The sequence below is a fragment of the Malurus melanocephalus genome, unplaced genomic scaffold (assembly GCF_030028575.1).
Source record: "Malurus melanocephalus ecotype Western Australia unplaced genomic scaffold, MMel_1.1 scaffold_714, whole genome shotgun sequence".
NCBI lineage: Eukaryota > Metazoa > Chordata > Aves > Passeriformes > Maluridae > Malurus > Malurus melanocephalus.
Window position 1 is genome coordinate 112,620 of NW_026623946.1, and position 27,470 is coordinate 140,089.

At 44.4% G+C, this 27,470-nt stretch overlaps 1 protein-coding gene across 2 annotated transcripts; it reads right to left on the reverse strand.

Annotated features, from left to right (window-relative positions):
* Positions 1-1,074: 1,074 nt before the first annotated feature.
* MMEL1 (membrane metalloendopeptidase like 1) lies at positions 1,075-26,455 on the reverse strand. 2 transcript variants are annotated; one of them, XM_057384524.1, is made up of 23 exons: positions 26,316-26,455; positions 21,157-21,320; positions 14,288-14,347; positions 13,556-13,717; positions 13,059-13,139; positions 12,503-12,598; positions 12,147-12,265; positions 11,415-11,480; positions 9,104-9,238; positions 8,415-8,504; positions 8,042-8,178; positions 7,489-7,582; positions 7,118-7,246; positions 6,759-6,857; positions 6,302-6,385; positions 5,939-6,042; positions 5,343-5,401; positions 4,422-4,541; positions 4,144-4,277; positions 3,916-3,981; positions 2,846-2,941; positions 2,493-2,569; positions 1,075-2,110 (listed from the first exon to the last, which is right to left on the reverse strand). In XM_057384524.1, exons 2-23 carry the CDS (start codon positions 21,308-21,310, stop codon positions 2,011-2,013), a joined length of 2,262 nt encoding a protein of 753 aa, XP_057240507.1. In that variant the 5' UTR covers positions 21,311-21,320; positions 26,316-26,455; the 3' UTR covers positions 1,075-2,010. The 2 variants fall into 2 exon arrangements, with proteins under 2 accessions (XP_057240507.1, XP_057240506.1); XM_057384523.1 differs by lacking the exon at positions 26,316-26,455 and adding an exon at positions 21,462-21,781 and having other exon boundaries at positions 1,076-2,110.
* Positions 26,456-27,470: the final 1,015 nt, after the last annotated feature.

Sequence of the window (27,470 nt, forward strand, 5' to 3'; positions counted from 1 at the left end):
CTGCAGTTATCTGGATCTTGAGGTATTCAGTGTTACTGTTTTACTGGGGTGAACTTTTACACAAAGAGCAGTGAAAGTAGTTCTTAAGGGAAAAGAGTTAAATATTGCTGTTGTTCAGTAAGTGTTGTCATTAGGAGGAGGAATTTATTTATATTTTAGGCAGCAGTTTCTACAAAGATGTTTTTGTAAACAAATACCTGTCCTCCAGTCCCGTAATTATGACTTCCAGTGGGTTTATTTCCAGGTGGAAGCTGCTGTAGGTGTGGAAGGGCAGCAGCAATCAGGATCAGCAATCTACCAAGTAAAAATTTTTTTTTTTTTTGCAATGTTTCATGTCTGCACCAACCGTGTGCTCGATGGAGTCTGAAACTTGCCCCTGTTGGATGTGAGTTTTGGTGTTTTAGGAGCTGGAACCGGATTTGTCACCAGGTGGCAGCATGGGAGAAGGAAAGACTTCGGATTCTTCCTTTCGGCAAACATCGGGATCTTCCTTCTTTTGCTAAGTATGTAATAAAGCTGCTCTGGTGCTTCATTGTCTACGAGTTTTAAGTAGAGCAAAACACGTCTGGGTACAGAACTTCCCCCAGGGCTGAAGCATTTTATGATTGKGGAAAAGGAACACAGTGGCCAGTAGGAAATCAGGGCCATTTCCTGGGGATTTGGAGCCTCTTCTGTGTGTGGGCACAGCACCAGGATCAGTGGGCCTGTAAGGAGMGGTTGGAGCTCTTGGCAGAGACACAAAGTGACAGCTGGGAAATCTTCTGCAGGTGGGAAATGGGATAAACTCACATGAAAAAGCAGAGTAACTCCCATGGGCTGTGATGGTCACTTGGAGTAAACCCTCCCAGGCATTATCCCTTTAACAGTCACAAGTGCCAGAACCTCTAATAGCCCACTTCCAGAGCTCGATGATTTTGCAGTCGCACAGGCAGTTACTGCCTTGCTTTCAAGTGATTTGGGTGCTAGAAAGAAAAGCATTTGCTGGAAGAAATATTTAAAATTATTAAATGCTGGAAGTTTAAAATATTCTCATTATAGTAGGATGCTTACCAAGGAAAACCCCCCAATTCCTTGCTGAATTTGCTAAAGTGATTTTTTTTCTTTTAAATTTTATTAAAAATTAATACATGTTACATTTTCAAGTGTAAATACTGAAAAATAGCCTATGGCAAAATAAAAAGGCACAGGATTAAAACCAGCTTAATTGTTTCCATGGATACATGTCTGCTATTTGGCAAAAGGTACTTTATACACTTTCTACAAGAATAAGCATCCTTTTAAATATATCTCTGAAGGGTGGGACCCTGTAATTTAACCATAAAGATGGAATTTGTACTCCTAAAATGTGATAATTGTAGTGATACCTCACTTGAAGGCGATTCTTTGGAGCAGAGGAACTCAAGTGCAGGAGGAGAGTGCGACAGGCATCTCGACATCGAGCTCACTGAGTGACATGTCACGACAAATAGCAATCTCTGACAACAAAGCAGTGATCAAAGTGCAGGGGCACAGACAGCACGAGGGTTTACACCAGCTCTAAGCTGATCTGGGGAAGAATGCACCAGAAGCTGAACCAGAACACTGAAAATGGAGCAGTGGAACGTCTCAGACAGCATTKCTGAGCCTCAGAAGGTGGAGGTGACATATTAAAATTATTATTCCTTTCTGAAAAATAGATTTGTGGTTGCTCGTTGGTTTTGTTTTCATGTAAGAATTAGTCCTTGTGACCCTGATGCAGTGTCTTAGTAACAGTCAGGATGTYGTTGGAAACAGTCGTTCTGCCCAGGAACACTCGGTGGCCTCCAGCCCAGCCCGTCAGTCCYGGGATCCCTGTGATCCCCRTGATCCCTRTGATCCCCCTGTGCTTCCCAGTGCCGCTKGGAGAGCTGAGTGCTTCCTTGGCTCTCACTGCAGCAGCTGCCCTGGCAGCCCTGGCTGAAGCTGAGCAGCAGAACACCAGGCACATCTCTGCCACGAGCTGTTTGTGGTGTCACCAGTGTCCATCCTYGRTTACCACACGCGGCATTTCCCTGCKGGGTGCATGGCTGTGCCCTTCTTACAGTGGAACACCTCAGAGAAGGCTTCAAAGTTCTGCAATGAGCCCATCACCCTAAACAAAGAGAAAGGACTTGTTTACATGGGTACAGTGCAGGGAGATGGCTCTGCTGGGAAACAGAGCCATGTCCAGAAAGTGGTTTGGAGCCTCAGAACTTGATTACAGTTCTGAATATGAGATACTTTGTGAAATACAGGTAATATGACCAATGAAATGCCAGAACAGAGTGGGTTTGTTTCTGCTCCTTCCCCTGTGGACTGGCAAATTCACCAGGTCAAGTACAGGCATGTGCTCTCCAGCAGTGTCCTACAAGCCATGGGAGAAAACCTGGAAGTCAGTCTGGATTTATCTCGTGAGTTATCAAACTCTCCTGCACTGTTGTGGTGCAAGGGGTTGAATGAAGTGAGTTGTAGGTKAGTAAATGAGGAAAACCCACCTGTACTTGAGAGGGCTGTGAACGTCTGTCTTTATGGACTGACTGGCATATTCTGGTCTGTAGGARCCACACCAAACCTGCACAGGGAAGATTCATCATTAGTGTGTCAGTATTAAAGGGAATTGATGCTGGGAATCTTCTCACTGGCTTTCCTAAGAGCCATTCCATTTTGTTATGGTGTACATTTTATAGAGAGGCAGAATAGATGCAATTATTTATTAATTAGATTTTGTTTTATCAGGTCTTGCATCAAGATCTGATGCTCTGGGACMGATCTATCAGCCCTTGATTTSACCCARGTRTTTCCTSCAACAAAGTCCYAGGGCCTGAGRCACAACYCTGAGTGTWCTCACCTGGGCAAARTTGAGGAAGAAAAGCTGTTTGTGGGACAGGTTCAGTCCAGGCAGCTTTGGCTCCTTCCCTTCCCGTTCCAGCCACTTCAAGTAGGCCTGGAAATAATCACAGATCCAACTCAGAGGAGCAGCAGGAGGTGGATTTTAAATATTGTTTTGGGKGGAGATTTTAGTCACCACATGAATGAATCAATGTGGTTCCCTTCCGTACTTGTGTAAATTTTCCCTCTCCAATTCAAACAGTTCAGAGAATTTTATGAAAAAGCTGTCAGCATAAGCACTGTTGACTTCACAGACTCTTTCTACAGGAATTTATATCTGGAAACAAAGTGTTAAGTCTCCTCTGCTGCTCTGTAGTGATGATTTTTCTCTCTTCAGGTAACTGCTCATAAAATAGSAGATAACAACCTTGCTCAATGTTAAATCCATTACCTGTTATTGTTACACATTAATTGGCCAATTTGCTTTTTTTAGGTATATTGACATGATGGAGACAAGTTAATGTGCCCTCACGCAGGTTAATTCCCAACTGTTTCTGCAGCTTCTCAGATGCTGAGACAGTCCCAAAGCACGAAACAAAAGGGAGAGCTGAGCGTAAAAATAGCTCCAGCCCCACAGAACATCCATGGATTCTGTGTGCAGGCATTTCATGTCACCCCACACAGCTCTGCCAYGTCTGTAATGGCTTTTAGAACAATCCTAACAAGGTAATTAATTGGAATGGTGTCCCTCAGGGTTGGAATTTAGATTTCTGCAAATTCAGGATGTTCTATAAACACCATACTCAAAATACCAAAGGTTAAAGGTTTTATTGTGACATCTGTTATGGTTTTTTTGTAGGGAAGAACATTCCCTGCTCACACCTGAGCTCCACCTTTGAGCTACTTCTGGGTGTAAGAATGAAGCAATCCATGGGCATGTGAGCTTCCAGATGGATGATCATTCAGAGGCTTTAGCTTTTGGAAAATGGTAATAACATTGTAATTATATTTTTTTTTTTTTAGCAGAGAATAGATGCCCTCATTGCTGGATGCCTGGTAAATTTAACTCACATGGTATTTGAGAATTACCTTATAAGCCTGTCGCACTCCTCCATTATCTGCAATATTTTCTCCTAACGTGCTTATTCCACTGACCTGTAAAAAGAATAATTTATTTACTGCATAGTCAGTAAAATCAGCCATTCTAAGAGCTAGAGGTTGAAGCACAGTCATACAACAGCTTGACATGCCTGGAGCAGCWGAGGAAACCTGTGGCTTTGTGCTGGGGTGAGAAAGGAGAGAATGGGTGTTACTCACGTTCTGCCCCCCTGCCAGCTCCCAGGTGTAGTTCCCGTACTGGTGCACCATGCACAGGGACTGCTCCTTGAAATGCAGCGCTGAGAAGTTGCTCCACCAGTCCAGCATGTTCCCATCTTTGTCAAAATTCCTGCCTGCAGGAGAACCCAAGGGAAAAAGGAAAGTTTTTGAGCAAGATTTTAAAGCAGGGATCTGCAGTCCCAGCAGTTTTACATTTCAATTCCTGCCTGCCATGAGTTTTAGCTGAAATAATAACATTTTCTCAATCATCTCCTCACCATTGTCATCGAACCCGTGAGTGATCTCATGCCCAATAACCATCCCAATCCCTCCAAAGTTCAGGGCCTGGGGCTGGTGTTTGCTGAAGAATGGGGGCTGGAGAATCCCAGCAGGAAAAACTGYAAAGACAGGGAGAAAGAAAGTAAGGTGGCTTTGTTTTTGCATCCTTGGCAGATAGATTGTTTGCTTGGTGTAAGAGTCAGGAAGGACCATAAAATATGGTCATCATGCCTCATGTGAAATTGTTTCTCTCTGGATAAATGGAAAATGACAAGTTAATAAAGGTTTAATTTAGCACATCTGCAGCTACAGTATCTCCCTGTTTGAGACCCAAGCAGCATTTACATTAAGTTTGGGTCCATAATGTTTGCTGCAGTATCTATTGTCTGTCCTGTTTAAGGTGCTCAGAATTCAGCAGAGCTCGGCAGTTTTAACCTGAGCTCCTGGGCTCCTGTGCTCCTGCATGAGGTCTGAGCTCAGGGAGCCAGGAAGGGTCTGAAGCTCTCCTGTGCTAAGAACAAGGAAGGGCAGCCCAGCAGCTCTGCAGAGCTCCCACAGCTGAGCTCTGGGAGCAGAAGTGGGTTTCTGCAGGCTGGGGTGTAATTCCAGTGCCATGTGCACAGAGCAAACTGAAAAGCTGCCCACGTAGGAGCAGGAGCAGCCCAGGACACATTGGGAGCATTCTCTGGGTGCTGGCACCAGTGCTGTCCCAGCCTTTCAAACCCAAGGCTGTTYAGTGACAGGGATAAACTACACCTGCCAAGGAGGGGGAGCTGAATATTCATCCACAAAGTGCTTGATGTGAACAACCCATCAGCCTTGCCCAGAATGCCCAGATGGGCACAGGCAGCTTTGCCTCTGATTAATTAATGCCATRGTTAATTAGTACCATGCAGCTGGCTAAAAGAGTTTAAACCTACCTATCTGGTTCCTGTTGGGGGAATAGAATGCATTGACCACTGCAGCTCCAATTATCCATCTAAAAAGAAATGTAGCACACAGTTAGTCATAATTTTTTTTAAAAGACATTTTTGAAATTTAAAGATTTTTAAAAAAAATCAAGGTATCTAGGAAAGGATTGTAAGGATTTAAGCCTTGCAGGGATTTTATAGATATACATATAYATGTATATGTATATATATGTAATATATATATTATAAGAAATRTATATATGGATATATTAAGAAATATGATTTCCTTATTAGGAGAAGGAAAAACCTTATAGCAAGAAGGGAAATCCTTTTGTAGAGATTGTATAAGGAAAGGATTAATGTAGGGAAAAAAGGATGCATTGATCACATGATACCAGGAAATACCTGTTGGCTTGTTTATGGGCACATTTCACCCCAAACACACAACATTCAAGGGGAAAAGCATTTCTCACTTTACCTTAGAATTGTTTAATTCCTTGATTATCTCCACCACAGGCATTCCCAGGTACCCAGAGCATGACTTAAACACCCCCATTGTTAAGCCAAAATTCAGATTGTGTCTGTAACTCTATCTGGAGACTCACATATCTTGGTCAACTCTCTCTCTGAGTTTTTTCAGGCTCTTTTGGGCTCCAGCTCGCAGGTTTTCCAGGATGTTTTCAAAGTAGTTGTGTTCACTGAAGTTTAACTGCAGGACAGGAGGATCCAAGTACATTGGTCAGCTGAGCAGGAAGAGGAACTCCTCGTCCCACTGAATGTCCTCTAAAGAATGTTTTGGTTGCATGGTTTCACTGAATRGTTGGCTCTTTGCACCAATTATTTATTAATATGTTCATTTTCATGTCCTTGGAATGGACAGTTGCACGGGTACAAATATCCCGGTGGCAAGAAAATAAATGCAGGTGTTTATTCTGAGGTGCACAGTCAGATATGCACAGAATACTTACATTGGCATATTCCAGGTCCAGTTTCTCATTCTGATCTTCCAAAATATAATCTGGGTAGCCAATTTGTTCTTTGATTGCCATTGCCTGGAAGAAAAGAGTTGAATGTTTCCTCTTWATTGTGGGTTTTGTTGGTGTGTTGTTGAGTTGTTTTTACTGAAGTTTCAATACTTTTTCAATAGAGAATAGTTAAAGCTGGGTTTTTTCCCTTGGTTTTGGAATGGTGCTGACAGTCTTGAGGTCAATTAAAAGTTGGAAATGTTTTTTTTTGGGGGGGATTGTGTTGTATCTGGTTGGCACGGGCTAACAAAGGATTGAAAAGAAAGGACCAAGTAATAGGATAAAAATGAACATTAAGTATTTTCCTCTTGTTTGTAGAGAAGCTAGAAATGGTGAGACTACAAATTTYTAAATATTTCATATTCTTGAGGGAATACTGAAGTTCCTTGTTGTCTCTGACCTTCTCACGAGCTTTCTCCTTGGATGCCTCGTCCATCCACTGCAACTCATCCAAAGTCTCCACGAACACTTCGCGGATCTTCTCTATTAAATCTCGGACCTAAAAGAGAGCCAGGGAGGCTTTCATCATTCACATGCCATTTTCCCAGGCACAGMTAAGGGGTGAAAAACTTCCTGCTGGAAGGTGCTGTCCCCAAATTCTGTGCTCCAAACCATGGATGCTGAGCATTTAAAAAGGCATTACAAATGAGTTCTTGCACTTTCTTGGCTGGTGGATAACTTTCCCAGASAGAAAGCAGGGAGGGAATGGGCACYGTGGGCATTGTGGATGTACAGTAGTATGAAGGGTAAACTACATACCATCCTCTTGCTCTCACCAGCAAAAGTCTCCCGGACATACATGGCTCCCACCGCGTTCTCCATGTTGTTGTTGACGTAACTCACGCACTCCCTCCAGCGCGCCTCCTCCAGCGTCGTCCCGTACAGGGCCTGCAGCACCAAAACCCGGTGTTAACTCTGTCCCTGCAGCTCTGCCAAACCACTGCCTCAAGGGCAGCTGAACCCAAAGGCTTCCCTGCTGGGGCTGGGTTGTTTTGGGGATTGCTTGTTGTAATCACACAATCACAGAAATGGTTTGGGTTGGGAGGAAGCTTAAAGTCCATCTTTTCCAACCCTTGTGCTGACCAGACTGGTGGCAGCTGTGCYCTCCTCTTTAGGGAGAGAGGAAATACCTTCCTGTAGCTGGCCCGAGCGTCCTTGAAGCGCCGGCTCAAGCTGCTGACCCGGTCGATCACCAGCCGCCAGATGAGGTAGTTCTGGATGGTGCTGTGTGGGAGAACAAAGCTGAGCTTAATTCCCTATAAAARCCAGCTCTGGTGCAGGCAGGCAGAGGGGAATTTCAGTGGATGGAGATAAGGAAGGAAATCATTGCTGCCAGTCCTGGGTTTCAGAGCCTCTGCAGGTGACAGYTCTTATTTAACTGCAGAGTCATCCAGCCTGATGACTGAGCTGTCATGTCTGTTCTGAGATTAATTTMTTATTTTTCTTCCTTCCAGAATGTAACAAGAGCTAAGCCTGTCATGTATATTTTTTTCTTCCCAATTACCCTTTTCTAAGCAAGCAGTGAAACACCTTGTAATGCAGCACTTGGACTTTAAAACCCCCAGAGGCATTTCCTGTATTTTATAGGGGTGTCATTTCTCAGAAATAGCAAGGGGGTCCGATAATGGACATTTTTGCAATTCTTCTGTGACACTGGTCCTGCGTATTCTCCAGTTTCTTTACCTGGCTGAGTATTTGGAGATAATTGCTTTCAGCTCTTGCAGATAAGGCATCCCATACACAACCACCTCTTCCTCTGGGTCCACCTGAACATTTACTGAAGACATGACACCTTGGATGAAGAAGGTCCAGTTAAATTCCTAGGCAGACAGAGAGACATTYYAATGTTTAAGTGCCTCAGTAACTTTTGACAGTCTTCTGACCTTGAATGTAGCTGTTCAGTAGGATGAAGCTTTTTAAACAACTCTGAAGACAAARTTAAAGATGGGAATGATTTTATACCTCTTTGTTGAAGCACTGATAAATTCACAGAGGCATTTCCAACTGGCATGGAATTAAGAGACCTGAAGTAYGAGACTGCTCGTGAAACACTTACATTGAATGCAAACTTTTCYTGCAGCTCTGCTAAGGTCATTTTGTTGTACAACAAGGTGACATCGTGCCTTTCCTCTGCTGGGGTGGTGGCCTGAAGACATTCACAAGGTTATTACTGGAATCAACTGGCAGAAATGTCAAAACTGAAATCACATGTGCACACATACACACTCCAATAATGTGCAAATAACCACATTTTTTGAGAAAAAGAAAATCATTTGGTTGTGCCCTGCTTCCAAAAATTCAGTAGAGGAACTTGAATCTCCCCTATTCAATAATATCYCAGGGATKTGTTGAGCCAAGTGGGTCYCTCTGTCCTCTTTAGAAGGRAAGGCTTCTCTGGGGGATTTTTAGSGTGCTGTAGATTATTAAGGATGCCAGGGAGCCYGCCCTGGTCTTAGCCCAGTGTATGGTGAGCAGAAGGTACATGATCCTGCTTTACAAGAGYTCCAAATAGAAATCAGGCTGGGACTGGAGCAGCACACAGCAGTGTACACAGCAGGCAGAATTAYAGGCACAGAGGCTCTGATTTTGGGCTGTTAGTGACACAAAGATTCTTATTCTCCCATTTTTTTCTGGGTTGTGGGTTTTCTGCAGTGTTGAGAACTGCAGCACAAACCAGCAAGAGAGTTGTTCCCCTCACCCCTAGGCCCCACAGCATCCTGAGGAGATCTTGACCTCTCTACTCACATTTGCAATCTCTGTTTCAAACTCCATGACTTTTGCCATTTCCTCCTGGACAAAGGAATCATCTTTGGTCACGTTCTTGTCTTCCCGGATCATTTTGGCGATGGTGATCATGAACTGCAGATAAGCTTCTCTCACCTGCACACACACAGAATGTGTAGAACAGGTTTGCTGTTTATCATTTCATAGAATCCCAGACTGGTTGGGGGTTGAAAGGGCATCAAAGCACATCCAGTGCCACCCTGGCCAAGGGCAGGGACACCTTCCACTGTCTCAGGGTGCTCCAAACCCTGTCCAGCCTGGCCTTGGACATTTCCAGGGATCCAGGGGCAGCCACAGCTTCTCTGGACACCCTGTGCCAGGGCCTCCCCACCCTCACAGGGAAGGATTTCTTCCCRATATCCAAACTAAACCTCTGTCTGTCAATTTGAACTCATTCCCCTTTGTCCTGTCACTCCAGGCCCTTGTGAACAGTCTCTCTTTACTATTTTTGTAGTCCATCTTCACATTTCTCATTCAGCAAGCTGTTTTCTTTGTCCTGAAAACCTTGCAGGRCACTTGCCAGCCACAAAACACACTTTCTGCTACCCTGTGCCRTCCATCCCTGGCATTCTGAGCTAGAATTACTGCTTGGGCTCTGTGCTTTGAGATCCTCTATGGGAACAACGATCCCTAATAGCCAAAATTCCAGGGTAAACAGGGAAGGGTTGAGTTCCCTGAAAGTAATCTCATCAATCTTCTCAAGTCTGGTTTTAGTGCCTGAAAGGAAAGCTCTGTTTCAGGCAGTTCCTGGTGACATCTTTGTTTTATTGCTGATGGGAGCCTCTGACTGATTTCTGCATCAGAACAGGCCTTGAAAAGACATTTGGTGGATGAGGGAATACTGATCTCTGATACAGGAAAACATGAAGTTACCTGTTCTTGTCCCATGCTTTTCTTCCTCCAGAGACCTTGGAGGCCAAATAAACACAGCAACTSTGGGGAAACTAAGCCTGGGCACTTAGAGATGATGATTTGTGGTTTTAGGCTGAATGCTGAGCTTTAATCAGGCCAGACTCCCCCAGGCCTCAGGAGGAGTTTTGCCAAAAGACGCTGGACTAAGCACAGAGGGAGTTTGGGTCATCRGAGTTGGGCTCATTGTCTGGGGGCAGCGAGCTGGTAAATACAAACAAAAAGAGGTTGTGTCTCCTCCTTGGTCATTAGGATTAAAAGCACAGCCTCAGCCCCCCTGCTTTACGCCTTCAAATTAAATCTGTATCGAGCAGAACTGGTTTTCTTTTGCTAATTTAGGATGGTGTCTGCACTCTACCTGATTTCCTACCTCCTCCAAGTCAGTCTATGTCTGCCCTTCATGCCCCGATGCATAAATATCCTTTTTTTTTTCTGCTCTGAGTGCTGCTGTGGAGGCAATGCTCGCAGGGGAGATTCGTGGGTCAGCAGCTCTCYGTATTTCCCAGCACAACTTCCTGGAGATTGGTTCATCCCAGGAGCTCCTAAAGATGCCCAGAAGGTGTAGGGACAATCCCCTCCAAACCTCCAGGGCTATATTTTAGCTATATTAATACCTAAATTATAGTCAAATATGCTGTCGGGAGAAGAAAACTCTTCCCACTGATGTTTTCATCTGCCTTTACAGCCACGAGACAAAAGAGTCTCAAATGCTGATTGTTGTCCCTCTGTATTCCCTTCCATTCTTGTTAGGAAAATTGGTTTGATGTTGGGCTGCAAATACTCTTTGTTAGCAAGGCATAATTGAGGGAAATAAAATGTACTAAAGCAGTATTTTCATCTTGGAAAYGGATAAATTATCTGGCTCTGTTTGCAACAGCTTTCTGTGTATTTACAGGAACAGTGTTTTTGCAGAATCAGTGGTTTTGCCCTGAGCTTTGGCAGAGAAAAGCAGCTAGAAAATAATCTCTCACAATTTCGTGTAATTTTGGGGGAAGGGGAGAATAAATGGCAGCAGATTCTTACTTGCTGAGCATCAGTGATTCAGAGGAAGATAGAAGCAAATCCCCTGCGCTGAAAATGTGAAGCTGTCCTTCAAAATGAGAGACTGTCTAAGCTATAAAACAGGATTTTATTTTCCCATAACCTACTTCATGAGCTGGCTCGGTATTTACAGAGTTGTTCAGTCTTTCTGAAAACTTTACAAAATGTTGGTTTAATTAGGAAAAATGTAGCAACGAATGTCACAGTCTAATTCTGATTGTTACATGCCATGRAAATTCATATATTGGGGTTTTCCAAAGCATGGGGAGAAATCATCAAGTGTTTTAGTGGCACATAATAAAAAATTGCAATGAATACTCACTCTTTGATAGTTACCCCCATTGAAGTAGTAGTCCCTGGATGGCATTCCCAAGCTTGGCTGGTCAATCTGAAGGAAAATTTCTCTGGTTAGTGATGGTCAGGAACTGGRGCTGCCCAAAGGAATCCTTGCAAGGCAGCAGGAAATGCTCTGTGTGCCATCCTGTCAGTGCTGCAATGACACCATTGCCAAACACTCGCAGAATTTTGGCTCTTTCTTATCTGGGGGCAGGTGGAAGGTCAACTCTTGTCTCTGGGTTTCCAGGTAAGGACAGGATTAGTGGATCTTAGTGTGGGTTATTTAATCTTATTAAAATCTTTCTGTAATCATGGAGATCCAAGAATAAATTTCAGTAACTTTTCTAAGTTGCTTGACTTAAAGGCCTCCYGCACAACCATTCACAAACAAACTCTGCAATATTCTTTACATATTCCAAACCCATGGYTTCCTGTTATATATTAAACCTCACCATCATTTTTGTAAGTCACAGGAATTAATAGCCCTTAAATACTGTAAATCAGCAGAGTTCCATTGATTTTTATTTCTTTTGCTGAAACAAAAATTATGCTGCCATAAAACATTCCCCTACACATCTTTGATTTGCCACTTGGGGTASAGAACTGTTGCCTGCATTTTGCCAATGTTGTTCTATGGGAAGCTCATCTCTCTGCAGCATCAATATTTATCCATTATGATTCTGGCATAGAAATAATTCCCTGTAATTTTTTTTCTTACATAAATGATGTGCCTGCTGGAATCCCGGTCATCATTCCACACGAACATGTCGATGAGGACACGTTTGTTAAACCTGGAGTTCATTATGGAAAGGGTTTCCTCCATGCTCCAGCTTGGCTCTGGGAGATAAAAGGGAAAACAGACATCATTTCTCAATCTGTGTCAGACTGATTGAAGTTGTGCAGTTCACAAGCTGGCTGCTGAAATTGTTTTGGATCTATTTAAACAGATCAATGAGTGTTAAATGTGTTATATCCTGGCTTCTGTTCATGAAGGAAAACTGAAAATGGAGGWTTTAATTTCCCCAGTGCAGTAAATAATTCTGAGTGTGCATTGCTGAGCCCTTCCAGGGTTACCTTTGGTTTTATTCCAGTCTGCAGAAGCCACTGGCCAATCTCCAACCATACTCAAGGCCTCCAGCAATGGCAAGGAATCTCGTTGTTCTATAAGACCTGGGGGAGGAAAACCAAATTCTATATTGTCTTCATAGAAAAAAAAAAACCAACCTAGGAAAAATAGGTAATGGGCTTAACAGCTTAAATTTGCAACTGAATTTATCATAACAAAAAACAAGAGAGGTCATGAAACCATCCTACATCAGTCTGCAGAAAAGGAATGAAAATTCTGTGACKCCAGCACTGATTTGGGCTGAATTGGTTTGGGAAGAATGAGCTGGGCCAGGTTTTGCCTTCTGAAAGGAAGGAAGGCTTTGCTTCCACACCAGGGTGGGTACCCAGCATCCATCCTTTCCACATCCCAAAGGGTGGATCCCATCCCTCTGCAGATGAGTTTTCCAGGCAAGGCCCCATGGATTAGACAGATATTGATGGGATTTTGCTCCACAGAACATTGGTGCTTCTGTACACCTGGAACTGAACAAGGTGAATGTGAAAATGAAAACATCAGACTCACTCTCATTCATGCAGGACTTGTAAAGGATTTTTGCTTTCTGAAATGCTTCTCTGTCCCCTGGATCTGAAGTCTCCAGCACACCTGGGGAAGGAACCATTGCTGTGAGATTTTTGCCCTGGGATCTTTGATAATTTTACTGAAATCCTTGAGGATTCAGGGCTGTGATGAGCCCTTGTGGGCTGCAGTCACTGTGAGATCAGAGAGCTCTTTGTGCTACTCATGGAAAAAGCATCAGGAGAGAGGACCTGCAGGCAGCTGGCCCTGCTCCTTTTGGAGTTCATACCAATCACCTATGGCTGGTTTTAGTGGGAACAGGATGTCCCCACAAAATGAGTGTAGCAAGAGATGTARAGATTAAAAGACCAGGGAGARAAAAAAATCCCAAATGAGAAAATMATCCCGATCAAGGCTTCTCTTTGAGTTTATTTCTCTGAATCRCAGTCAGTGACCTTTGAAACTAAACACAGGTGCCTGAGGATGGAGTAGCCTCATCCTACCTTTCAGGATGATCTCCAGCTCGTCTCTGAGGATGTCRAAGATGCTGTATCTGGAGCTGGTCTCTGGGATCACGTGCCGGTTCAGCCAGCCCCCACAGGCGTACTGGTAGAAATCCTTGCAAGGGTCAGCTGTGGGGTCCATGTTCTGGATAATTCTGGCAGCTGGGCATCAAAATTGGAGAGCTGAATTGCACAGACTGCCCAGGAATCTCTGAGACTGCTGAACACTGTCAAGGGGCTGCTTGGCAAGACCCATTCCCAAGTATTATGATGTTAAAAATCCTATTTTCTKCTTAAAAGTGGATCTGAATGGCAGAAGAGCTGTCCCAGAGCASGAGGCCTTGCAGGGAAGAGCTCCCAATGCTGCCCTGGCCTCCAGTTTGGGCACTGCCCAAGAAACCAGTGCTTTCTCTGCTGGAATCTCACCTCTCCTGAGGTGCAGATGCCAAAAATAAGAAGATGAGTGCCCCATGAGAAAGAAAATTCAGTCTAAAGGGCATTTTAAAGATTGTGTTGGTCAATCCCTGTCCTTGTGGCTCAGAGCCCGAGAGCTGTTGACCACCCTGGAATCTTCCTGTTCTACTCCCTTATTAATGATATTCCTCACCCAAGGGGAAATATCATTCCTTTTCATCTACTTCAACCTTCAACTCTGAATTATCCCTTACTCAGGCTCAGTAAAAACCCACAAAACCTCCCCTCTGCACCCGGAACCCACAATAACCCCATTACCTGCTGTCACACAGCCAGGGCTGGTGCAGATGTTGCCCGAGTTGGTGCCATAGTAGGAGCCTGCGGGGGAGAGGAGGAGGAAAGCAGATGGAATTATTTATTTTGGAAAGAAATCACTGCTGAAGGAGCCCAGTCTTGGTGACAGCTCTGCTCGGTTTGGGAGCAGGAGAGAGAAACGTCGGTGCCACTCAAAGACGTCAAATGACAACCGTGAAGAAATCTGAAGAAATTTGGGGAAAATTTATTGGCAGSAGCTCTGCAACAGTCTTGGCAGTGAGTTTTATCTCTCCTGGAAGGAGAATGAGGCCATMTTTCCTACCTGCTAGCTGCCCCCACAATCTCCCTGACACAAGCTGAAAGCACAGGATCCTTTTTTAGACAATTGAAGATGCTCTGAGCATCTCCAAAATCACTGAGACTGAGAGGGTTAAACAGGGGGCAAAAACCCCAGAGCTGGGTTACTGCTCCCACGCTGCTTTGAGTCACCAAGATCAAATTTAAGAGAAGAAATGACTTTTATTTCTCCAGGTTTGTGTGTTGGGGAGGGAGACTGGTCACTGACTTATCTCCAATTTCACGTGGCCTTTAAGGCTGATCCTTGCTGCTCATCAGAGAGGTTCTCCCTRATCTGGAATTTTCAGGGCTGCTGGAATAGAAATAAGGAGACTGTGGACCTGGGATCAGATTTGTTCTGCCTTGAGATAAGCATGGAAAAGGCCAGTAAAGTCCTGATCTTGGCTATTTGATTTTTGAGTTTTTAGTCTTGCTTTGTGAAATCCTWCCAGTGCAGGATATCCACAGAAAGCCTGTGCACGGCTCATTTTTGATGCTGAGGACTCAAGTGGATGTCCTTGTGATGCTGGGCAGGTTCCTGCCATGTGCTGCTCCCTGCAGAGCTGCGATGGGAGAGATCTAAACCCCCCCTTGGCCCTGGGAGAAGGAAATTCATTTTTCTCGTTTAATTTCCCATTTGAGAAATGGGATGTCTTGGTTTCCAGCCTCGGTATCCACTTATATTAAATAGGCAACTATGTTGTTCCACACTAAAAGACAAAATCTTGATAATTTCCAGCAGAATTGCACATTTTTAAAGCCTTGTTTTTGGTCCTTGTTTGCAGAAAAGAGTTACAAAAAAAAACCCTTTCAATGCAAGTAAGTGCTTTACATGAGAGCAAACAAGATTACAGTAATTCAGAGAGAAATCAAACAGTGGGGGAGAAAAGAGGGCTTTGAAGTTCATCAGTGGAAACGCCATAAAAAGCCCCCACTGTGCTGGGGAATGCTCAGAGTTCCGCTGAGCGTGGCCGTGCTGGGTGGGAGCACATCTGCAGAGAAAAGCTGCRTGTCCTGCCCTGCCTGGGGTCTGGCAACCTGAGCAGAGGAGCAGAAAAATATGTGAAACAATAGGAAGCTTCATGTTGATGGTTATTTATTTTTATTTTCAGTGGTTGTTTCAGCRTTTGATGGGATTTTTTTAATGCTCGATGATGCTAAACCAAATGTTTGGGGCTTCTTAAACTCYCTCGTAATGAAACAATTGGCAAAATCCAACAGAGCCCAGGGTATTTCCAAAGGGGGAAAATAAAATACTTGGAGGAAAAGAAATGAGCAGCTCAAGGGCAAATGGAAATTCTCCATAAAGGAGCAAGAGCAAAGAGCAAGGTGAGAAAGAAGTAATTGTACAGCGAGAATGTTGTGTTTGTGTCTGTTTCCCGGAGATCAGGCAGGACTCAGAAAGCCTATTTTTCTTCTATTTATTTATTTATTGATTGATTGATTTTAAAATCAAAGCTTCTTTCTTTAATAAAACCTGACAATGTCTCACTTCAATTTCTGGAACTGCCCTCCCTTCCCTGAGCCCTTGTGATTGTGCTGCTGTAACTGAGCAGGATGGGCAGGGCAGCCTGAGCTGCTTTGGAATTCAAGGGCACCCTCAGGGCCCTGAAACTCTGCCCCAAAACCAGATCATGGGAAATGGCTGGGGCAGAGCTCTCAGTTTACCTCGCAAAGTGTCCCCTTTGTTTCTCCATAAATTCTGTTCTTTATTCCTCAGAACCTTTCCTGCCACTGAACCTGGCTCTGGGTATGACCAGCACGGCCTTGATTGGCTTTACAAGGTCACATCTCTGCTCACTTGGCTGCAGCTTTGTCACCTGTACCTTCCAAAAATCAGAAATGAATTTAAAATGCACCTGCACCTTCCAAAAATCAGAAATGAATTCAAAATGTACCTTCCAAAAAGTAGAAATGAACTGAAAATGCACCTGCACCTTCCAAAAACCAGAAATGAATTTAAAATGTACCTTCCAAAAAGTAGAAATGAACTGAAAATGCACCTGCACCTTCCAAAAAGTAGAAATGGATTTCAAATGCACCTTCACCTTCTAAAAACCAGAAATTAATTTAAAATGCACCTTCACCTTCCAAAAAGTAGAAATGAACTGAAAATGCATCTTCATTCTCAGCTGCACAACTCTGCCCTTCATTTTCTCAAACTGCTTGTCTAAAAGAGCAGCCCAAGTTTTCAGTAGAAACACAGATATTTCTCCTTGGTTTATTTATTTTTATTTCTTTATTTTCCTCCCTGGTTAGTTGAGTGCAGTGATTGAGAGGCTCCTACTTTGACATTTATTTCAGTCTGATCCAGCAGCAGCAGAAGAGGATTGATCAGGGAAGAGAAGCTTTAATGGAGATAAATGAAATGACCTGAGCTGGGGGACTGCTCCAAATGGAAGAAAATGAGGGAAATTACGCAGTCCAGGTGGGAACTGCTCACATGAGAGCTGGGACATCCTTCTGACTCTCTGGGTTCGCTGTAGAGTGGTTTTTTTTGTCTTAATTTGGCCTCACAAGAAGCCACTGAGCCCTGCCACATTCCCTGGGCAGCAGGAGGTGGGAATGACCTGTGGGATCGAATTATGGGATCAAACTGTGGGATCCACTTGTGGGATTGACTTGTGGGATTGACTTATGGGATCAACTTGTGGGATTGACTTGTGGGATCGACTTATGGGATTAACTTGTGGGATCGACTTGTGGGATTGAATTGTGGGATTGAATTGTGGGATTGAATTGTAGGATTGACTTATGGGATCGACTTGTGGGATTGACTTGTAGGATACATATGTGGGATCGACTTGTGGGATACCCTTGTGGGATTCACTTGTAGGATCTCTGGATGCTCCCCTTCAGCAGCCAACCCTTTTCAAACCCAAGCTGCTTTTCCAGGCCATTCCTAAAACTCCTATTTTAGGGAACAWAAGCCCAGCCTTGTGCAGGGCTCTGGAGGACACAGCTTGTGCCTGGAGTGCTCGGAGCGGCGCAGATGGCCGGGGATGGCACACGTGGGGACAATTAGAGCCACAGTTGTCACCAGGCGCTCACGTGGGAGCTTTTACCTCTCAGCACCTTTCCTGTATGTCAGCTCTGCTCTGCAGAAGTGCTGCTGGCACTGCCAGCTCTCCTCGTTGCCTTTAAAGCAGCGATTTGCCCGCAGCAAACAACGCGAGYGCCAAATTTGGGTTTTCTTTGTCASAGAAACCTGTGCYGGRTGTCAGCGTCTCCAAAAGGAGTGCAGAATATAAATATTCCATTTCATTCCACCTTCACTAGGATTTCTCACCCCTAAGCATRGCTGAGCAGGATTTTTTGTTGGGATCAGGAAATTGTGTGTTTGTTTTTTGCCTGTTTTGCAGCCCTACATGGCTTCACTCCCCATTAATGCTCTGCATTCATGGAGCTCGATCTGACTCTGACCAAGGAGAGTCTTGCCACCCAAATGCCATCATGACTTGTGGGTCAGCTGCCACTTTTTGAGATCCTCCATCTCCCCTGATTGCTCCTCGTTAATGAAGGTCCCTGACGTCAGAGCACGACTGGGCACCGGCGAGGAGAGGAGCCAGAGCTTGGCCCCAGCCTTGGCTCGGTTTAGGTGCTGCTACTGCTCACCACCTCCTGGAAATCTGTTATCCAGCTGCACAGCAAGCACATTCAGGAGAAAAATATGGGGGTTCTTTTGGAAATCCACCCCCAGGACAAGGTGCAGCTTGGTTTGTGTTTCTGTTTGTTTGAAGCTGCCTAAGGGGACAGAGCAGAGCTTGACCTTGAGCTTCCTGACAACCTGGGGCGGGGGGTTCAGACACCAAAATATCCATGGATTTCCTCCTGAGAAGGCAAMTTGGGAGCCTGAAAACCAATCAAACAACCAGACATCACAGGAGCAGCAATTAGGTGAGGCTGGRAGTTGTTTGAAGTTGCCTGGAGGAGCTGCTGAGTGATTTGATGTGTCAGCTACAGCAGTGTGGAGATGTTCCTGRGGCTGTGACCTTTCCAGCGAGTGATGAGCTTTGGATTCAGGAAATGCYCAGAGGGAGCTGTGAAAAGGCTGCTGAGATGGGGGTGAGGGTGTGAGGAAAGGATTGGGAGCAGTCTTGTCTGCTTCCCTTGCTGGGATCACCCAAAAATCACTTTATTCTTCCTATTTTTCCCTTTCGCTTCCTTAGACAGGAATTATTTTAGCTCTGAAAATTTCCTTGGATGTCAAAATTCCCCAAATTACATCCAGAACTCTGTAACTACACTGCTGTGAGAGTCTGAGTTTTTGTTGGCTGGGAGTAGAGATAAAGATCCCAGTCAGCATTAACAGAACTCCAGGAATTATTGCTGTACCCACAGGCCTGTTCCATGCACCACAGTGCTCTTCTGAAGGATATACATGAGCAGAAAAATATTCTCTCTGAACCACAAAGCCTAAACATGCCTTTATGAATTAAAAAAAAAAAAGAGAATGTGAGGCAGGACAGGCAATGCTTTAATTTTCTAATTTCATTCCTAATTACGAGGTAAACAAAATTATTTTTAGAGGCCTGGGTAGTGTGGTTCTCATCAAGGATGTACCAAGTTGATGTGAGAAATCTGAATCTGCTCGAAGTGAGCAATCCAGTGTTCAAAAAGTAACATTTCAGTGACATTAGAAATCAAAGATTCCTGGGATAACCATGTTGGTTCTATCACACAAATTCTGCTCAGCCTCATTGTTTTTTTTTCTTGTTCTGTGGGGTTTATGTGACAGAACTTGGAGCCAGAGGTGCTTTTCCCTTGGGGAGTCTGGGATTTGAGGCTTTTGGCTGAGCATTTTGGGAATGGCCTGAAGTGTGACAGCAAAACAGAGCCAAGGGGGGCATTGGGACAGAACTTTTCAAGAGAAAAAGAGAGAAAACGAGAGAAAACGAGAGAAAAAGAGAGAAAAAGAGAGAAAAAGAGAGAAAAAGAGAGAAAAAGAGATGTTTTTGCTGCCAGAACAGCCTGAAGAGCTCTTGCTGTCTCAGTTCTGGACCCTGCTCAGTAAGGCTGAAGTTCCTGCTGCTCTTTTCCCACCTGGAATTCCCTAAATTCCCTCGGGGCTGCTCCAGTTTTGATGGGGACAGAGGAACCAAGGGCTCCAGGGCAGAGCTGAACACACCTGGTGGGTGTGAGGGGCCAGCCCAGGGTGGGCAGAACATCAGCTCTGAGCTCAGGGCTCCATCTGGGAAACAATTCCAGGGGAAGTTGAATTGCAGACAGGAGCCTGCAAAAATATTGAGGTTTTAGAGCTGCTTTCTCACAGAGAAACCTTCCTTAAAGAAATGTAGTGAGCACAAACTCTGGATTTGGATGAGACCACACTTGGGCAAATATTATAAATACCTGAATTCTGGGTTGTCTGCAGCAAACAGAGATGCAAAGCAGAATTCTCCAATCCTTTCTGCATGCAGACAGCAAAATCCTGCCTAGCTCAGTGTTTGATACAGAAACTCCTCCTTTAGGACCAGGCTCTGGGGAATTTCTTTCCTCTCAACCCCTGGGTTGACAGAATAAACTTTCTGATGAATTTTATGAACGCCAAACACTCAGATTTTACTTCTGGTAGCAAAAGGAGCAAACAATGAGAAGGCTTTTTTCATGAATTATTGCTCAGAATTGTGCARCGTTTCACTCACAGGTGCTGAAAATGCAGCAGAGACAGCATTGAGGAGGCAGCACAGCCTTGCTCCAGTTTTGCCATTCCTGCTTTAATTTTATCCTCCTGGTGTTTTAACTCAGATCCCAATCCAAGAAGCTTTAATGGAAGTGACAAACACGAGGCAGAGCTGCTCCCAAACATTTGATGCTTCACAGGGTTTTAAAGTGGGACTTTGCACTTGGTGTGCCAGTGGGAAAACTTGGGTTTTAGGCAGCGTGCTCTGCAGTTAAAATATTTAGGCAAAACACTTCAAAATGACGTGCCTCAATGTCAGGTTTCTGGCAAGATATTTGCATTCAAGTCACTGAAGCAAATCACACTTAGAGATCCAACTGCCTGATGAAATATTTTAAAAGTCTCCTTTTCCTCAGCAGCAAGTGGCTTTTTTTTTTTTTTTTTTTTTTTTTTTTTTTTTTTTTTTTTTTTTTNAAGCTTTCACATTGTAATAAGCAATTTCCCCTTCAGGGGGATTGTTTTCAGAAGTGTTTTAAAGCAGCTGTTGTTTTAAAAACCCCTGACAATGATGAATCTTGGCGTGTGCTTGTATGAAATAAGGAAATGTCAGTCCTCACACACAGACACACACACACCTTCCCTCTAAAACAGCGCATCAGCTTCGTCAAAACAGCCCCGAATTCAATAAAATGCATAGAACTAAATAAAAACATAGAATCTTACAGAGCATAATTCAAAAAAACTGAGTAAAACCAACCCAATCTCTGAGCTGGGAGCAAGGCAGAGAGAGCCCAGTCCCTCATAGAGTTGACCTCACGGTCTCCCTGTATTTTTGTTTTCATTTAGCTCTGCGAAAAAAGGACTTTGTCTGATTTTTGCTGAGGGAAGAGGAGGATTWTTCCCGTGTTCTTACCTCTGCTGCTGGCATACAGGATCACCAGGGCGACGGCAGCACAAGTCATGAGGAGCAGCAGGACAGCCAGCCCGATGGCCACAAAGCTCCAGGGTTTCTTCCCGGATTTGGTCGATTTTTCCACGATATCCATCTGACTTTCTGATTTCCCCATTATCGTAACTCTAAATCGGGGAGGGCGAGAAAGGGTTAACAGCGCGGCTTCATCAGTACGGGGAGAAACGCAGGAAAAAAACAGGAGAAAAAAAAAAAAAAAGGAAAGCAGAATAAAAGCGAGGAGGGAAAGAAAACTTCCGAATGATTACATGTATTTGTCCATTTGATCGTCCACAGATTTGCCGAGCTCGTTCTCCATCTCCCGTTGCTGCGTGTCCGCGCTCGGGGCGGGGGGCTGCGCTGCCCCGGGCTCGCCGTGTGCGGTGTCACAACTTCAGGAGCCTCTTTGGGAAGTACGGAAAAGTCTCATGACCAGGTTGGGCAACTCCTTTCTCCCAAACACACGAGGAAAGGGGGTGGGAACCAGGGGAAACTGGCGCTTTCCACTCCCCGCTTCCAAAGAATTTCCTCGGAGCGGCTCCGCGGGGCTCCGTTAACGGGAGCGGCTCCGYGGGTGAAGGATGCGCACAGAGAGCGGCTCCCGGGACACGGCGCAGCTCCGAGGCTTCTCCGAGCCATACTCAGGGTTGGGAGCTCAGCCCTGAGCCATTCCCAGCTCCAGGGAGATGCTCCCGATCCGCCGGGGGAGGARGGGAGGGGATGGGATGGGTTGGGATGGGTTGGGATGGGTTRGGATGGGATGGGCTGGAGCCGCTCCGCGCCTCCGCTGCGGTTCTCCCGAGCTGTTTGCCGGGATTCTGTGATCCCTGAAATGCCAGCCGGACATTCGGCCTCGCAGGACAGGGGGACACCTGCGGGAAACTCTGGATTCCCCGAGCGCCGGCAGTTTGGGGTGGGATGGATGGGAGAAGTGTGTGCGGACAGGCTGAGTTACAGCTCGGTGCAGGCAGCGACACAATTCCTTCATGGAAATCTGCTGGGAACGACCGGGAAAAGCAGAGAAAACAAGGRCAGGGTGGGCGTGTGATCTCCTTTGGGTTTGTTTTTGGGTTTTAGTCAGTTCCCAGGTCGGCGCTGGGGGCGTTTCTCACGGCTGTAACTCGCCGCCGGATTCACGCTGTAGAAACGCTCAGGTTGTGCCTTTGCCCTCCGAGTTTTGGGTGAGTTCAGGAGGAGGCGCCGAGGRCAGAGCAGGGATTCCTCTGAGCCAGCCCTGTTCGCTGCGAAGGGACACACACTGTTCCAAGAATGGGGAACAATCAACACCAGTTCCTCCTGCCAGGATCCCAAGTCTCTCCCAGTCAGCATTCGGCCTCAAAATCCCTGGAAAATTTCCCCCCCCCCCTTTTTTTTTTTTTTTTAATTTTTTTTTCTTCCAGGGTCATGTTATCTCATGCTTCTGCCAAGTGTGGAGGCAGCAATTCTGATGGCACCAGCGGAGGAGGAGCAGGAGAAGGCAGGGATGTAAAATGCACCCGAGCACGTGCAGATCCGGGGTGTCCATATGGGAAAAATARCTGCAGAAGGCAGGGTCACTTTTAAGGACAAATCTATACATTTAATTAGGATTTAAGTGATCTCTCATTTCTGTTTGCAGRAATTTCTACAGCTTGCAGAGATTATTTTCCTGTGTTTATGTGAATCTTCCTTGTTGCTGAGTAGTTTTACTCTTACTTTACAACAGAGCTGGCTCTGARGAGGATCTACCTGGTTGAGGTTCATAACTCTGCAATAGGCAGGTGCCTCACAGGACTTAATGTGGTTATTTTGTGGATTTAATGTGATTTTTCTTGTACATTTAATATATTTATTTTTATACCATGGCTATAAGACACTGCAGAATATTATCTTGCCCATTTTGGGGGTAGAGAATCAAGCTGCCAAGAATCCAAGAGCTTTATTCCTTAAAAAAACCCCAAAACCCAACTCAAACAAACAACCCAACCAAACCCAAAAAAACCCCTAATTTTCTGTGTGAGGAACAGCAGCAACTGTAAAGGACATATTTGCAGAATCATTAATTTTGCTTGTCTTGAGCAACTTTGTGTGGTCACTGGAATGGAGCAATCCATCATCCTGACAGTGCAGCAAGGTCCCCGTTCTGGTCGCTGCTTCGATGGGGACAAACCAATTTTGATTTTTGACAGCCTCAGGATCACCTTGGAGCCTCTGTGGCAAAGGCAACTCCTTGCTGCAAAGTGGGATGGGGTTGTTCTGTTATTTATTTTCTCCTCAATCTCACATTCAATTCAATTATTCATGATTTAATGGCTGCCTGCAGAAATTCCCATCTGCTGCTCCACTCCTCCATCCATTAGAGCTCCTTATTTTACAAAGTTTTAAAAGCTTAATCCCTCTTTGCAACCCTGGGAAGGTGAACTTCGATTTGGGGATTCCTTCTTCCAAAAATCCAGGAACAGTGGGGGTTTTCAGTTCTTGGAAAACATCCTCTTTCCCCAAAGCAATGTAGATGCAAACCACGTGAAGCAATGAGGCATTTGCTGTTTGGGTTGGGACACCTTGAAAGGCTTTTTTTTTCCCTTTTTTGCTTACTCTGAAACTTTGCAGAGGAGGTTCTCCTGTTACTGGAATTTGGATGTGCAAAGAGCTCACAGTGGCAGCTCAAAAAATCAGAGATTTTCACCCTTAGATCCTGCAGGGATGGGGTTACAGCTCAAAAAAAGCACCTCAAATCAGAGATTTTCACCTTTGGACCCTGCAGGGATGGGGTTACAGCTGGAAAAATCAGAGATTTTCACTCTTGGGTCCTGCAGTGATGGGGTTACAGCTCAAAAAATCAGAGATTTTCACCCTTGGGTCCTGCAGGGATGGGGTTACAGTTTGAAAAATCAGAGGTTTTCACTCTTGGATCCTGCAGGGATGGGGCTATAGCTCGAAAAATCAGAGATTTTCACTCTTGGATCCTGCAGGGATGGGGTTACAGCTCAAAAAAAAAGCCTCAAATCAGAGATTTTCACCCTTGGGTCCTGCAGGGATGAGCCTTGAGCAGCCAGGCTGGATTTGTGGGATGTGTTTATTGGGAAATCTACACCCCACAGATGAATATTTCCCCTAAAGATTCTTCCTCAGGCATCCCAAACCGCACAGAACTACTGGATACAGAGAGGGAGCAGCTCTGGGGTTTTATGCAGTGCTTTTCTTCTTGGGAAGAATTCTCAGCTCAGTTTATGGTCAGAAGGTTCCAGCCCTGGACAGCAAATATTTGAGCTGGTGCCTCACTTGTCTGGGAGACTGTGCTTGAATATTTTTGCTTTCATATTTTCYCTGGAGGATCTGGAATAACCCCAGCTAGAGCTGGGATAAGATAATATTTAAGGATATTTTTACCTTGCTCAGAAATTTGGTTGCTGTGTCCAAAGTACCCCAATGTCAAATTGACCTTCAACTCCTCCTTTAGGAGGAATTTATTCTGAAGATATCAATTGTCAGGAGTTGTGCATTTTTTGCCCCTTTCCCTGCGTTTGTTTTTCCACTGGTGATGTGAAACTCAAAAGCTTTGTGTTTATGAGAATATATGAAGATATATGAGAATATATGAGGATATATAAGAATATATGAGAATATATGAGAATATATGAGAATATATGAGAATATATGAGAATATATGAGAATATTGGAAAATATATGAGAATATATGAGAATATATGAAAATATATGAGAACATATGAGCGTATATAACCTAAAATTATATTTTTATATGCACCTAATATTATTATATGGTATTATATGATCTAATTTAACTGACTACCATTTTTTCAGACTTTTACTCTCAGCATTGATGGGATTGAATGTTCTGGGTCACCYGAATAGATGATCCCATGGTTGCTGCCCCCTGAATGCTCCCAAAAARTCAGGGCCTGGATGTGCAGCAGGGCAGTGATTTCCCAGCTGGAGCTCTGGGGTTCTCCTGCAGGAATTAAACAGTTCCACCAAATGTAAAAACAACTCCATGTCCTAAAGCAATCCGAGCCAAGCAGGACGTGRCAGAATCCTCAGTGATTTGTCTTAAGAGTCGTTGCCATGGAAACAAGGTCTCCATCTCTATCTGTTACATCCTTATAGACATCCAGAGTGAGAAGTGAGGGAAATTCTCTCACCTCTGGGTGTCAGGGTTTGTAGTTTGCCCTGAATCCTTTGCTTATGCAAAAAAAAATTTGATTTTACATAGTCCTGTGCAATTCCAGATCTGACATCCCTTGCAGGTGAACTGCAGGTTAGAAATGCTCCTGCAGTGTGTGGGGAGCAGCTCCGAAACTCCTCAAAAACKGCTAAAAATCTCTTTTATTATTTACTTTTTTTTTGGTTTTAGTACAAAAAAGAACYACGAGTCTGGAAAGTGAGCTGTTGTCATCTGGGTTTCAATGTTCAGGTTACACAAAGATCATCTCTTCTGTGAATATAAATCARTTTAAACACAAAAACTCACCTGAACCAAGAGTTATAATACAGATTCAATATCAACATCACTGTTTTTTGTTTAGTAACAAAAGTGAGCATTATTCCAGTCAAAATGTCAGCAAATGAGATTAATGTGTACTTTTAACTTAAACACAGAAGAAAATCTGAAGCTGTAGGGTGAGATTAAAACAAAAAAAAAAACCCAACCCAAGAGCCTCTCCCCAATGAATCAGCAGATGCCTGGCTCCGGGACAATGGCTGGATGTAGCCTGTGATTTATTGTGGCAGGGATGCTGCCCACAGAGGAGAGCTCATTGTGCTCAGAAATAATGGCTTTGTCTCRGAGAGGCAGCAGAACCCTGGCATCTGTCAGCCAGCAGAAAAGAAATAAAGCTCAGCATTGAAATATCTTCCTGGAGCAGGTTGGCTGCCAGCTGTGGGTGCTGGGAATGAGTCCTGGTAGAGGCACATCTGAAGCAGTTTAGAACTGGGAAAAACTCAAAGTTTAGACAATGATTCAAAACTCTTCTCTCGCCCTCCCTTTCGAGATGAGCATCTTTGGAACACCCTCAGAATTCAAAACTGGCAGATATCAGTGATATTATGTAGGAAAGGTAAGAGTGGCTGAGTTTTTTGATGCATTCACCACAGAGAGAAGCAGGAAAAAGGTGAAGGTGCCTTACCTGGCTCTGGTGGAGGAGGTTTTTCAGCTGCAGAGGTGCCTCGGGCAGTTTCTGGGATGGAAGTGGACGGTTTGTGTTTTCTGGCAGTCAGAAAGAAATGTTTATTCATGTTAGCAGCACTGATCCCCTCCCAGGCTCTCCCCAGGAATGGTTCTGCAGAGTGCTGTGCCCAAATCTCCCTCTCTCGCCCTCGCTCACAYGCAGGTGCCTTCCAGTGCCCAATGAATTAAATGCTCTGAGACTTCTCAGGGAGATTTAACCCCTTCCAAGGTGTCTGAAATYGGTTTTATGGCTACACTGGAAAATAGGTTGTATAGCAAGGCTGCCTTTAAGAAGACAAGATGATTTCCCGGCTCATTAGAATTTAGAGAATTCTCTTCAATTACAGTAATTAATTCTTAGGAAAGTTCTCATTTTCCATGAGGTGCTTTACTTTTTTTTCCCCACGAGGTTTCTCAATGCTTCTGGAATGTATCTCATTTTCCACGCTTAATTTCAGCCCAGAGATGAGTACTGCAATTACATTCTTAATGACACAACACTTCAAAATTACGTGCATGTGACTTGAAAGGTGTATTTGTGCATCTCTTTATTGTATGGGAAGATAAATTAATTTTGTTAGGAACCAAAGATACTTTACCTTAAATTATTTCCAGTTGCAGAGCACATGCAAGTTTCAGCTTGCATTATTTAAATATGCTGCTTTTAAAAATGACAGCAGAGTTTCTGTTCCCAAGGAAAGTTATTCAGACCAGTTGAAAAGTCAGAGTGCATAACCCCAGTCGTGTATTTAAGCACCAGGCACATGCTATTCAATGCAACACGGAAGTCCAAGCCGTAAAATGCTTTTCAATAAATTATTACACTTGGTTTCAGCAAGACTGTTAAATCCTGGATTATCAAAATGTTTGTAAAGATGCTTAACTTTCRGCAAACTTCCTGCTTTTCCTTCCAAAAAAACATTTTCATCCTGCCCTTACCTCATTCTTTCATTCCCACCCACAATCAGGGTGCTGTGGGGGAAATCAGGAGCTCTGCATCCTTCAGCTGGGGAAAGAATTTGGGGACAGGGATTGGGGACAGGGACTGGGGACAGGGACTGGGGACAGGAATTGGGGACAGGGGCTGGGGACAGGGGCTGGGGACAGGGACTGG